Raw genomic sequence first — 13,714 nt, forward strand, 5'->3', positions numbered from 1 at the left:
TCCTCCTGAAAGTTAATAATGATACAGACGGTCACAGTTCACTAAGCATCCTGATCGCTTTGTACATGCCTTGGGTGCATTTAATCAGGGCTGTTTCATAAATGACTTTTCTTTGCACAGAGCTAACCTCGGCTTTGGGGAGAGGAGAGAGATAGAGAAGGCACAGCTTTAATGGTAGGAAGAAGTTCAGCACCCACCAGACATCTGAGCACATAAGATTTCCAGCACCTGGAAGGAACTGTAGTTTGTCACGAGTGCTGGGAATTGTAGTTCTGTGTTGAGGAAGCTAGAACTCCCAGGATTCTTTGGGGGAACCCATGTGCTTTAATGTATGGCGTGGAACCGCTGTGAGGAGGGGGTAGCACATGCTTTTGCAAGCAGAGGACTCCAGGTTTGCTTGTCAACATCTTGAGGTGGTGCTGGAGAAAACGCTACCCAAAGTGCTGCTGCTGGGGAAGTTCTTTTCAGCATTTTCCCTTGTGCAAGCTGTGTGTGTGTGTGTGTGTGTGTGATGCTGGTGGTGGGCAGGGCCAGAGTAGGCGGAGCAACAGATGTGACTCTTCCCTTTGTACCCTAGGCTGCATTCCAGCCACACAACAGCCAGCGGTTTCTACAGAGCCACACACTTTCCTCCCCATACACCATCCAGACAAACAAGAGGTGTTACTGGACTTCAAGGACGCAATCTAGCAAGTCAAAAGCACTCCGGTAGAATGTGGAACGTGAATGGTGAGGGGTATGACCCAGGAAGACTTCCAAGGGCTGAACAGAGAGGCCTGGAGGGCTACTTTGGCCCCTAGGACTGGAGTCCTGTCCCCACCCCCCAATATGTACACAACATTGAACTTCCTGCATTGCAGGGGGTTGGACTAGATGGCCCTTGGGGGTCCCTGCCAACTCTACAATTCTACAGTTAGATGGACCAATATGGTCTGACTCAGTTGTGCCATGTGAGAATAAGTAAGGCTGCAATTTTAACCGCGTGTACAGAGATGCTAATCCCATTAGAATTATACCCCTGTGGCTTGGGAATTAACAGCAGGACAACAAAAGTGGATTTTGTGAGCTCTTTTAATCACCTGGAAGGATAAAATACCCACCATCTATTGTACAGTAGGGACTTCACTGCCCTTGATACATTTGAATGCATTTCTTATAAATGCCAACTTTGTTTGTATATCTTAACAGAACACCCAGATGGACGGTGTCTACTTATATGTTTAAACAGAGATGGGCTGTATTAATGGCTATTGCACTACTAATGGGATCTGCTGTTGTTTCTTTTTGTTAAGTTATACAATATTAATTTAAAAAGAAGTTGTTCCAGTGAAATTGTGGGGCTTACTCCCCAGTAGATGTTAGGATTGTAGCCTTTAATTCATGAAAACTGCATACACTGCCATACAAATAAGCCATTGTACTGAAGAGAGAAAGAGCATACTTTGTTTTCATTTCATTTGTTTCCCCACGTGGCAGCAAAGCATCATCTTGTAAAAGGCCTTCCTTACTGAGAGAGGAGTGTGTCTCTTGCAAGATGGCATCAGCCACATTGTTTTGCGAGTCGCTTTCTTTCTCATTCAACCCACCCCCCAATAAAATTGTTCCATTCCTGAAGATCAACTTTTTAACTGATTTTCCCCCCCCTCAGTTCAATCGATTGTTGCAGCTGGTCTTTGGCAAGTAATCTCTCTCTCTGGCTGCAAAGTGGTCTGTCCCCTTAACTTGAGAGAAAGCCAGTAGGCCCTTCTTCCGAGTAAACACTCCTGACCTCAGGTCCACAGTGACACCCTCTGCAGGGCTCAGGGTTGCAATAATGCAATGCAATGCAATGGGGTGGATCTTTGCAGGAAATCAGGCCGGGCAAGGAATAGTTAACCCTACCCACTCTCTTCCCCCTGACCCCCCCCCGCCCCAATATCGCGCCCGTCTCCATGTGCAGAGACGGAAGGGGAGGGCGGGCAGCGCCTCGTCGGGAGGGGCTCGCGGCAGCGCGGGCTGTTCGCTCATTTCCTGAGGGGTGGGGGTCCGTTCGGTGCTCGGAGGGGGAGAGAGAAGGGTGGGCTTGCTCTTGCCGGCGAGAGACGCCCCCCCCCATCCTCCTCACGGAAGAGTCTCGAGCTCTCAGCTGCGGAGGAGGCGCCGTGATCATCATTTGGAACAGGTAAAAAAGACGGGGGGAACGCGCAGCAGCAGGAGTGAATGGGGGGCGGGGGGCTGCCTGGCTTGGTAGGTGTGTGTGGGGGGGACGACACCAGGGCTCTGCTCTCCCTCTCCGTGCATAGGGATTTCCGACTAGGGAGACGCAAGGTGCGGGGGGGGGGCAATTTGCTTTTTGTACATGCTTCCCCCACCCCGGGCACGGCGTGGGAGGAGAACCCAGGAGTCCGGATCCTCGCCTCCCTCTCTCTCTCCCCGCAACGCCCCCCTTGCCCCACTCCGGGCACAGCGTGGGAGCAGAACCCAGGAGTCCCGATCCTCGCCTCCCTCTCTCCCTGCAACGCCCCCCTTGCCCCACTCCGGGCACAGCGTGGGAGGAGAACCCAGGAGTCCGGATCCTCGCCTCCCTCTCTCCCTGCAACGCCCCCCTTGCCCCACTCCGGGCACAGCGTGGGAGCAGAACCCAGGAGTCCCGATCCTCGCCTCCCTCTCTCCCTGCAACGCCCCCCTTGCCCCACTCCGGGCACAGCGTGGGAGGAGAACCCAGGAGTTCGGGTCCTCGCCTCCCTCTCCCTCTCCCCGCAACGCCCCCCTTGCCCCGCTCCGGGCACAGCGTGGGAGGAGAACCCAGGAGTTCGGGTCCTCGCCTCCCTCTCCCTCTCCCTCTCCCCGCAACGCCCCCCTTGCCCCGCTCCGGGCACAGCGTGGGAGGAGAACCCAGGAGTTCGGGTCCTCGCCTCCCTCTCCCTCTCCCCGCAACGCCCCCCTTGCCCCGCTCCGGGCACAGCGTGGGAGGAGAACCCAGGAGTCCGGATCCTCGCCTCCCTCCCTGCAACGCCCCCTTGCCTAGAGGTGGTTCCCAGCCTCGTGGAGACGGAGGGGAGGCACAAGCGCCGCTGCCTTTTAACCCAAACAGCAGCCCCGCCCCCTTGCTTCCCTCCCACAGCTGGGGAGGGCGGAGGGAACCCAGGCGTCCTGGCATCTCCCTCCCTCGGCTTTAACCTATCCATCCCTCTTTCAAGAGAGAAAGGTCAGGCATCCTGCTGAGACCTCTTGCGCGCCCCCACCATTCCTTCCAGCCTCGGGTCCTCCTTCCTCCGACTGGGGTTGAGAGGCAATCCCGAGACCCTCCCCATTTTGGAGCCCGGCCATTTCACCTTTCACTTTCCTTTCTGACTTCCGAGCCGCTGCAACAGCCTCCCAATACGGGGGAGTTTTACTCACTTGCCGACTGCGATGACACTGGGAGAGGAACCCGGCTGAAATCCTGGAGCTGCCAGTCCGTGTAGTCAATACTGAGCTTGATGGTCTGCCTGAGTAGAAAACAGTTTCCTGCGTTCCTTTGGTGTGTGTGTAAATTTGTTTACAGTATTTGGTTTTCAGACCAAACTTTTACAATCACATATCCAATATACAATATACAAGCAAGATTCCAAAGAATCTCCTGGACTTTCCTCCTCCCCTTTGTGAATCTTACTGTTAATAATTTCCTCCTGTATCTTTTATGATAATCCAAATCTTTTACATCTCCATTATGTCCAAAAATCACCATTAAACTACAAGTGTTATTCCAATCCTACTTTAACTGTTTACAATGGTTTTTAAGATAAATTATAAATTTTCCCCATCCCTTATTAAAATTTTGGTCTTCCTGATTTCTGACTCTTTGGGTCATTTTAGCCATTTTGGCATAATCCCATCAACTTGATCTGCCATTCTTCTCTGCTAGGGACTTTATCTTCTTTCCATTTCCGCGCCAATAACATCCACACATCTGTGGTCGCATACATAAATAGTTTTTTCTGCTCCCTTGGGATTTCAGCTCCTAAGATTCCTAAAAGAAAGGCTCCAAGTTTTTTAGAAAAAGTTATTTTAAACATTTTTTCCCAACTCATTATATATCATTTCCCAAAATTCTTTTACTACCTTACATTTCCACCACATATGATAAAAAGTGCCTTCTTTTTTCTTACATTTCCAACATACATTTGACCCTGTTTTATACATTTTTGCTAAAAAAATTTGCTAATTTACTGGGAGTTAAATACCAACAGTTTCCTGTGTTCCTAATCAGACGATGAGCAGTAGGCCCTGCTCCTATTTTAACAGCAAATGGAATTGGAGCTATTAGCAGGCCTCATAATACTTTTCTTCCTATGAGAAGTTTTGCGGTTCCTACAGATCAGACTTTTGGGGAAAGGCTCAAGAGCTGCAGGCAGCCAAGAAGACAGACCTTCTTCTGTTCTTCTGCAAACAGTTTCCTCACCTTTGACAGTTGATGACATAGCCCAGGTTCCAGGTTCTTTGCTTCTGCAGACGGTGCAGGCTGCTGCTCAGTGATACAGATCTCCTCTTCCTAATCTGCCCCTTGCATTTGGTGTGTGCCCCTGTGCTTCCCCTGTTTTGTTTGATTGGGCAAATGTTCTAGGACCCTCCAAACTTAAGTCCCAAACTGGTTGCGTCCCAAACTGGTTCTGCGTAAATAGTGCACCTGTGTAAATTCCTGTGATTTCCTGCCATTTTGGAGCTGGAGTGACCATGGAAAGCCCTTTACACATCATTATGAACTGGAAGCTTTTATTTTTATGCTGTGTTTCCTACATTGCAGGGGGTTGGACTAGAGCCTTAGGGTACCTTCCAACTATACGATTCCATGATTCTATGAATAAAAACTACATCCATACCGAGGGCTTTCTTGGTAGTGGCGCCCGCCCTGTGGAACGCCATCCCATCAGATGTCAAGGAAATAAACAACTATCTGACTTTTAGAAGACATCTGAAGGCAGCCCTGTTTAGGGAAGTTTTTAATGTTTGATGGTTTACTGCGCTTTTAATATTATTTTGGGAGCTGCCCAGAGTGGCTGGGGAAACCCAGCCAGATGGGCGGGGTATAAATAATAAATCACCATATTTTTTCGTGTATAAGACGCCCCCATGTATAAGACGCCCCCAATTTTTTGAGCCCAAAATTAAATAATTGCAACATTCCATGTATAAGACAACCCCCAGTTTTAAACTTAAAAAAAAATTGGGGGGAAATATAGTCTGATACACGGAAAAATACATCATCATCATTATTTTGCAGTGGAAGTCAGACTGGGAAACCAATTTAGTTTTCGACCAGAAGTGCCAACAAATGCAATGATATTGTGTGTTTCTAGTCTCTATTTCTGTAGTGGCAGGTGACTTTTCTGTTTGAGTCCTCTTGTCTTCTGTCTAAGGGTGAAATGTTTAAGTACCCCCCATACCTATGTTTTTTAACCATATAGCATTTACTTTTTCCACCTCTCAGCTGCCTGGCTTCCTTCAAACTCGCCACTGTCATGAGATGGCTGTTCATACACCAAATATAAATTGAGGCTCCAGAACGTGGGATAACCTTCTGGAAGCCGGCTGAACTATGACCACCAAGGAAGGTGACTCATCAGCTACTTGGGTTCTCCGCTTCCCTTCCCCATTAGAACCAGGGGTCCAAATCAGTGTCGAAATGGAGGAGACCTCGCCTCCCATTGGGACCATCAAGGAGATCCTCAAGCGCTCTCGCTCCCGCAAGGACCGGATGGATCCGCATGAAGCTGTTGTGAAGCCTCAGTGTTGGGAAGTCCGGCAACAGGTGATTCTCCCCACTCCAGAAGAGGAGGCATCTAAGGCAGATGCACCTAAGGTGATGCTGGAGGATAAAATTGAGACTTGTGTGGTCTCTTTTGAAAACACCTCTGACCCCAAAGAAGAGAGAGGGACCAAAACGGAAGTGATGGTTGGCCCGGATTGCGTGATTACTATCGAAGAGGAGGAGGTTGACCCTGAAAAGCAGGAGTCGCCAGAACCTGAGTTTGTGTCAGATGATGATGACATTGAGGCCTGTGTGGTGTCTTCTGGAAAAGGTTCTCAAGAGGAAGAGGAGACCCAGCCTAAGATCATAGATGGAGGGAGCGTTGAGGATTTCGTTGAGTCTCTTGAACACACAGGTCTCCCTAGAGTAGAAAGGGCCACCCAGACCGAACCGACACAGAGGGACAGTGCTGAGAGCTGCAAGGCCTCTATCCAGAAGGCAGCCAACTCCAAAGAGGAAGAGTTAATGGAATCTGAGGTGGCATCTAAGGAGGGTGGCAAGGCCAGTCGGGCTTCTCCAGAGAAACTAGACGACCCTAAAGGAGGAGGAGGAGAAGAAACACAAGAGGCTTGCAACAGCCCAGAACGTCAGGGGGTCATCTTGGGAGAAGGTGGTATCGCCATGGAGACTGCCCGCCAGGGTTTCCGGTGGTTTCGCTACCAGGAAGCTGAGGACCCGCGGAAAGCTTACGGGCAGCTGTGGGAACTTTGCCGCCTTTGGCTGAAGCCGGAGAGCCGCAGCAAGGAGCAGATTCTGGAGCTGCTGGTCCTGGAGCAATTCCTGGCCATTTTGCCTCAGGAAATTCAGAGCTGGGTGTGGCAGCAGCACCCAGAGACGTGTGCGCAGGCCGTGGACCTGGTGGAAAACTTCCTGACAGGCCTTTCTCTGCTTCAGAGACATGGGGAAAAGGTGAGATACCCCATATGGGGATCACATGTGGGTTAGCCATGAGGCATGGGGTGGTTTTGGGGGGGGGGTTACAACAGGCATTTTCAAAGCTGTGATCCACTTTTCATGCACGACAAATATAAATGGCCAATAAAATGAATGTGTTTTCTTTACAACTTGCGGAGGGTAGCCTAGGGTTGTGTATTCAAATTCACCTCTGCTTCTCCCTTCACACAATATTAATATTAATCACGTGGGGAAAGGAATGCCTGAAGGAGGTCAGATCCCAAGTCATTTCAGGGGAGCCATGAGTACCAAAAATGGGAAAAATCAAGTGATTTAACTCACAAGTGATTAAACTCACAAATATATTTAGGGTTAGTGCAGGGGAGAGGCAAAGTGATAATGCCTTTATTGAAAAAAGGAGTTGGTTTATTTCCTATTGGAATGCAGTTTCACAAACATAAATTGAATAATTTTGGGGGAAATTTTCTTCATATTTATACTGCTTCTCTGGTTAAAAGTATATATTTATAGTAGTATTTTTTCCTGCTGCGTGCATATGCTTTTTAAAAAATATATATTGCATTGTTTCAGGCACTGGTGACCTTTGAAGAGGTGGGTGTGTATTTTTTTGAGGAAGAATGGAGATTCCTGGATGAAACTCAGAGGCAGATCTACCGGGAGGTCATGCTAGAGAATTATGAGAATGTCCGGTCACTGGGTGAGAATTGAATGTCTGTAGAGTCGTTGGTGAAGGATCTCTAAATCAGCTTGGCTGCTCCATTGTTTACATTCATGGTGGGGAGGTGTTGCCAAGCCTTTGTCCTATTAAAATGACGAAGTTGTAGCCTTCGGAGGGGCTGCTAGCTCGACTTGACTGCTAAATGTAGTGGTGCTCTCCTTTGGATTACAGTTGATTTATTAACTGCATTCTAAACCACCATCTCAGAGCCATTTACAGATGGGTCATCTGTTGAGTAGAAACAGAGTTATAAATCTTTCATCCTTAGCTGCTCTCTGCATAGATTAACATACTTTACTTGATGGCTTCCTGCTCTGGAACACCATCCAAACGTTCAGGATACAATCAAAAAGGAAAATGCAAATACAAAATTTTAACAACTTTTAATGATATTAAATGTGATTGGCTCGATTTGAAGGACCCTGCAGTGACATTTAGGCGTCCCAAGGTTATCACAAGTTAACGATTCCGCACTGTGTTTCGTTATCATGGACTGGAATATTTTGTTAATGAATAAAGGTTTACGGATGTAGAGGGAAAAGGGCAAGGAAGGGTTAAGTTGCGTGTGTTTGTCCTGCACCAGCAACTGATGAAGTGAGAGTGACTCAGCAGGCGTGTTAGAGTGACTCAGCAGATTCTAAAGTGTAAATACACTTGTGTTTGAAGCAAGGTTGCCCTTGGCCCCTGCCCGTTTCTTTTCATTATTATTATTAAAAAATCTGTTCTTCTTTAAAATATTTTTTATTTTGTTTCTCTTCTCCACTTTGCAGGATTTCCAACTCGCAAACCAGATCTGATCTCCAAGATGGAAAGTAGCAAGAACCCGGTTCCATGTTTCCAAGATCTCCAGGAGTCAAAAAAAGGAGTCCCACCAAGAGACGCTGGTGAGAAAACAACTGCCCTTGATGTTACTGGTTTTTATTCTGCATTCAGATTTGAAAGCTTTCGCTTCTGTTTATTTGGACACAGCTTATAGTGTTGTCCAAACTCAGTAAACCATGGTTAATCTTAACCATGGTTTGTTAGAAACAAGCTAAGCTTAAGTCATGCGTTATAACTCTGGTTTCTTTCAACAAAACACAGTTGTATTCAGAAGGTGGTGGACTCTCCTTCATTAGAGGCTAGACTGGTTATCAGGGAGGTTGTAGCAGAGGCCAGGTGGCCAACCTATCAGGGAGGTTGTAGTAGTGGCTCTCCTGCATCTGCAGGATGTTGGGCTAGATGACATTTGAGGCCCCTCTCAACTCTACAATTCTATGAAGCGATTCCTCTCAAGTCCTAAACATGGATTCTGAGAAAGATACAACTGCTTGAGAACCCGTTTGTCAGGAAGACGTACGACTTGCCTTCATAATGGGTCCCATAAGGGGTGCACATCACAACACTGCAGTGCAGACTTTGGCCATTGTGGTGTAGTGGTTAAGAGCGGTGGACTCGTAATCTGGTGAACTGGGTTCAATTCCCTGCTCCTCCACATGCAGCTGCTGGGTGACCGTGGGCCAGTCACACTTCTCTGAAGTCTCTCAGCCCCACTCACCTCATAGAGTGTTTGTTGTGGGGGAGGAAGGGAAAGGAGAATGTTAGCCACTTTGAGACTCCTTCGGGTAGTGATAAAGCGGGATATCAAATCCAAATTCTTCTTCTTCTTCTTCTTCTTCTTCTTCTTCTTCTTCTTCTTCTTCTTCTTCTTCTTCTTCTTCTTCTTCTTCGGCTCCCCTGACCCTGGTGGAGATGCTGGAGGAGGTTTGAGAGCTGGCCAGGAACCCACATGGCCAGTGTGCTGGCTTATGCCCTGGGACAGGGACATTTAAATTCAATTACTCTTTAGGATCATTTGTGGTGTTGAAATCTGCTGGGGAGTAAGGAGCATTTTCCTTCTCTTTCCCCGAGGCCTCAACTCCCAGGTAGGGCTAAACCCAGACAAACATCTACCTTACAAAGTCATGGGGGACACGGGGACAAATAGAAGAAGAAGCCTTCGTATGGTTCCCCTTTATCACATACACAGCCCAACAAGACAAGAAGAATCCCCGATCAAAAATTTATGGAAAAGTGGGATAGCTATAAAACATATGTTCAAAAATACAGTAAAGGTTTGCTATCTATGCTAGCATTTGATTGACGTTGGAGTGAGAATGAGTTGAGAAATAAGACTAAAAGCACATATTGATATAGGAATGTATTAGATAAAATGTAAAGAAATATACAATAATAAGAGTACAGTCATTTGTAAAAAAAGGAATATACAGCGGGATAGACAGGAAGTCTAGTGTGTTGGTATGTATATGATTTTGCGGGGGGGAATTTGTTTTTGTTTTTTCTCTTTGTTCTTTCTTTTTTTCTTTCATTTTCTTTCTAGCTATATAAAATTTGTATATAATTTTTGTATACATGTTGGAAATTATAGTAAGTCCTGTAATATGACAACGTTTACCGATGTAATATAAGAATGTTAACAAATAAATAAAATGCAAATTTTTTAAAAAAAGAACCCCCCGACAGCATACGAATCAATCTGGCTAACCTGATTAAAAAATATACACTCACACCCCACTCACACACAAAAACAAATCTCACTCCAGCCAGCCAAAGACAACCAGCCACACCCTCAGCCACACGCAACCTCTCTCGCCACCAAGGAAATACAACAAGTGAATAGTAAGAGAACCCATACAAGTAACGCTGACACAAAACCCCATACATACAATAAGTAGAAGAAAAGAAGCATAACCACCCCACTTGCCCCTCCCCCTCCCCCTCTTCTCCCTTTTTTCTTTCCCCCAGCTTTTTCTTCTTCTTCCTAATTGTTTAAACCAGTTCATAAACCAAGAACTTATACATTCACCACTACTAATGAAACCTATGTTGTAGATATTTTCCCGCATTTATTATGCTGTTTTTGTGATATACAAGTGACATGAGAAAACTTGGTATACTTATTTGTAGAACATTATTCCTGCTTATAAAACCCAATAAAAAATAAATAAAAATAAAGTCATGGGAAAAAGAAGGCACACTCTCTTTGAACTTAGCTTTGTACTTAGTTTTTCACACATGGCGCCTCCAGATTGGCTTTATTTTTGTTAAGTAAATCATGACACAGTGTCATGTGTCCCGTGTTGTTGTAATGACCTAATTTTAAGACCTGCTAAGGAACAGGTGATTTGTTATAATGTCCTGATATGTAAAACCACAGAATTCAAAGAGGGTATACTTCCTTTTTCCTATGACTGCATAATCCTTCCTCATCCTTCTCTTTCTTCCCTTTTCCAGAAGATGCTGAGCTCTCGAGCGAGTCTGACTGTGAGGAGCTGTTGCCCTGGAAGGAACAGAAAGCAGCGGACATCCCTCCGGTTGTGCCGAGAACCAGAAGCGGTCTCAGAAGCGCGGACAGGGCTGTCAAAAGCAGCCCTCCCAGCACGGACAGCAGCAAGCCCCGCTGGCATCGGACAGAGCCACGATTCACGTGCCCCGACTGCGGCAAGACGTTCCGTTGGCAATCCGCTTTGGCTCGGCACCAGCTCTCGCACGCTAGGGACAAGCCGTACCGGTGCTCAAACTGCCCCAAGAGCTTCGCCCAGCGCTCAAAGCTGGCCCAGCACCGCTGCCTCCACCCCGGGGACCCCTCCTGCAAGTGCCCCGAGTGCGGGAAGCGCTTCTGTGACCGCTACAAGCTGGCCCGCCACCTGAAGACCCACTCGGGCAAGGGGCCGTACCGCTGCGATGTGTGTGGGCGCAGCTTCTGCCTCAGCTCCAACCTGCGGCAGCACCGCTGCGTGCACACAGGTGAGCGCCCCCACAGCTGCCCCGAGTGCGGGAGGGACTTCAGCCGACGCTCCAACCTCATCCAGCACCTCCGGGTGCACCAGCTGCAGTGGCAGCAGCAAGGAGGGCCCAGCGGGGAACTCCGTGTGGGAGATGCCGAGCTCGGACCAGGCTCGGACCTCTGTGAGGAGGATTGGAAATACGAGTGGATTGCGGACGGGCAGGGTGGCGAGCAGGCAGATGACGTACTCCGTGCTGGAAATGGCGAGGGCAACCCACGCTCGGAGCTCCAGGAGGACAAGGAGACCCTAGAGCTCCGTGTTGGGGATTCTGAGCATGGGTGGGACGCGGAGCTCCACAGCGGCAAAATTATGGTGCTCCAGCCTGGGGCCCCTGGGCACCAGCAGAGCTTGGAACTGTGTGCTGGAAACCGCGAGAGCGAGGAAATAGTGGAGCTGCGCGTAGGGGATGGTGAGGAGCCCAGATGGATTGAGGAGGAGGAAGATGCCGATTGTCTGCTTGTCAGCGACGGAGGGCCCCTCTGCTCTGACAGCCGGGAGAGCTATGCCTGTCAGGACCTGCAACCCACCAACCAAACCTCGCTGGAAGGGAGTGAGGTCCCCCAGTGCACTGACTGTGGGCGGACGTTCACCTGCAACTCCAGCCTTTCCCGCCACCAGCGGATCCATGCCACGCAGCACCACCACCCGCTGCCCAGCCTGCTGACCCTGCACCAGCTCACGCACGCCTTGGGGCAGCGCCCCGACTGCCCCAAGAGCTTCAGCCACCGATCCAAGCTGCTGCGCCACCAGATCGTGCACACGGGCCAGCGCTCTTTCCAGTGCGGCGAGTGTGGGAAAAACTACAGGGACCGTTCGACGCTCCGCCGGCACCAGCGCTTCCACAGCAAGCCGGAGGCCTTGGGCCTGGCTCCCGTGCGGGATGCCTCTCCTTACTCGCGTGACCCCGTGGTGATGATTTTATGAGCGGGAACGCCATGCAAATTCCACTGTGGGAAGCGACCGCTTTCTGATGGGACCCTAGATTTTGATGAGCCGCTTTTGCATTAGCTGGTTGAGCAGTTTGTTCTGACCATGATCTTGAGGGCGGTGACTGCTGGAAAATTCCAGCTTGGAGTTATTTGGAGAAAGGGTTGGGAAAAGAAGGGGTGCACGCCGTTGCGAATGGGCGGCTGTGAGCCCAGAGATCAAATAGCCCCCGCTTGCAAATATTCAGGGTCGTAGCTTACTCTTAAAGATTTGTTCAAGCCTACATCCAGAAAGGGGACTTGGGATTTCAAGGGGAGCCATATAAGGGGAGCTTACAGTCTTTAGGTTTCTGCTCGGTGTCATAGGGCACCTCAAACAATGAGTGTTATAAACAGATAAAAGCTTAGAACAACCCAAGGGACAAGCTAGCGCTTCCCACTTGCTGGAACAAAGCAACTTCCTGGTGCCGGTCACTTTGGAACAGGTATTCAGGAGCTAGAGCAGGCATAGGCAAACTCAGCCCTCCACAAGTTTTGGGACTACAACTCCCATCACCCCTGACCACTGGTCCTGTTAGCTAGGGATGATGGGAGTTGTAGTCTCAAAACATCTGGAGGGCCGAGTTTGCCTATGCCTGACTATAGAGGGTTCATCTCCAGGGCCACAACCATGGTCCCCATCCTAAGGACCAATGACATGGCAAGCCTGTTTCTGGACTGTACCATATCGGCCTGCAAGATGCTTGTGTGTGTTTAAATCTTTCAGTATTTGGTGGAGGCGAATCTCTTGCACACAGAAAGCCAGCAGGGCGGAGGGCTGGGGGCAGGGAGCATTGTTTTAGAACCTTTCTCCCTGACATGCCGGGGAATTGTGTTATTTTACTCCCTACAGGGAGCTGTGTAACCCTTCCAGCAGTCTGAAGTGGTACAGCCCAGAAACAGAACTCCCAAATTTAAGAGTTCTAAGGGTTCAGGATCAACACAATGCCTCTTTTATTGGAGGTTCAACCAGTCACTTCCTGGCTGTAATTTTTCACCCTCCAGCTTACCTCCAAGGCTCTCTCCTCAGTTCTCAAGCATGGTCCGTTGCAGTGACTTGGTTGAGAGATGGCTAATGGCAGCGTCTTGTACATGTTAAGTTTTTTTATCTGCTGTGAACTCTCCGCCGTGGTTTTCCATTGGGCAGGGAAGGTGGCAATACCTACTGGGAGATTCAGCATCATGGGGAGATTTTTGCGCTGCTTGATTGTACATTTGGAAAATAAAATATATTTTCCTTTTTTTGTTTCCATAGTTTTCCTGGCTTAATCCATTGAACTATTTTTATTTTTATTTTTTTGATCTGTAACACATACAACCCCCTTCCATCTGGTGCCCAAAGCGATGAAAGTGTTACTCTTCCATTTCTGGCAGCACAGAGTTCCTGTTATAACCTTTAGGGCAATCGTCTGGCTTATGCTTTGTTTTCAACTGGTCCTGCGTGCCCCACCTCCTGGAGCCAGGTGTGAAGCAGTGGCTCATTTGGGCAAATATCTGTGAAGAATTAAGGACCAGGGTG

At 48.6% G+C, this 13,714-nt stretch overlaps 1 protein-coding gene across 1 annotated transcript; it reads left to right on the plus strand.

Moving 5' to 3' along the window:
- The first annotated feature begins 1,907 nt into the window (after window positions 1-1,907).
- On the plus strand, window positions 1,908-13,445 carry LOC128400638 (zinc finger protein 420-like). Its single transcript, XM_053362979.1, has 5 exons — window positions 1,908-2,161; window positions 5,450-6,679; window positions 7,256-7,382; window positions 8,174-8,287; window positions 10,677-13,445. Exons 2-5 carry the CDS (start codon window positions 5,558-5,560, stop codon window positions 12,152-12,154), a joined length of 2,841 nt encoding a protein of 946 aa, XP_053218954.1. The 5' UTR covers window positions 1,908-2,161; window positions 5,450-5,557; the 3' UTR covers window positions 12,155-13,445.
- Window positions 13,446-13,714: the final 269 nt, after the last annotated feature.

This window comes from Podarcis raffonei, chromosome 13 (assembly GCF_027172205.1).
Source record: "Podarcis raffonei isolate rPodRaf1 chromosome 13, rPodRaf1.pri, whole genome shotgun sequence".
Lineage (NCBI taxonomy): Eukaryota > Metazoa > Chordata > Lepidosauria > Squamata > Lacertidae > Podarcis > Podarcis raffonei.

Excerpts from the sequence above, each read along its gene's own strand:
- LOC128400638 (XM_053362979.1), top strand. The coding sequence starts at position 5,558 with ATGACCACCAAGGAAGGTGACTCATCAGCTACTTGGGTTCTCCGCTTC. Across the intron at positions 6,680-7,255 it reads TTCAGAGACATGGGGAAAAG|GCACTGGTGACCTTTGAAGA; the intron begins GTGAGATACCCC and ends GCATTGTTTCAG. Across the intron at positions 8,288-10,676 it reads AGTCCCACCAAGAGACGCTG|AAGATGCTGAGCTCTCGAGC; the intron begins GTGAGAAAACAA and ends TCCCTTTTCCAG.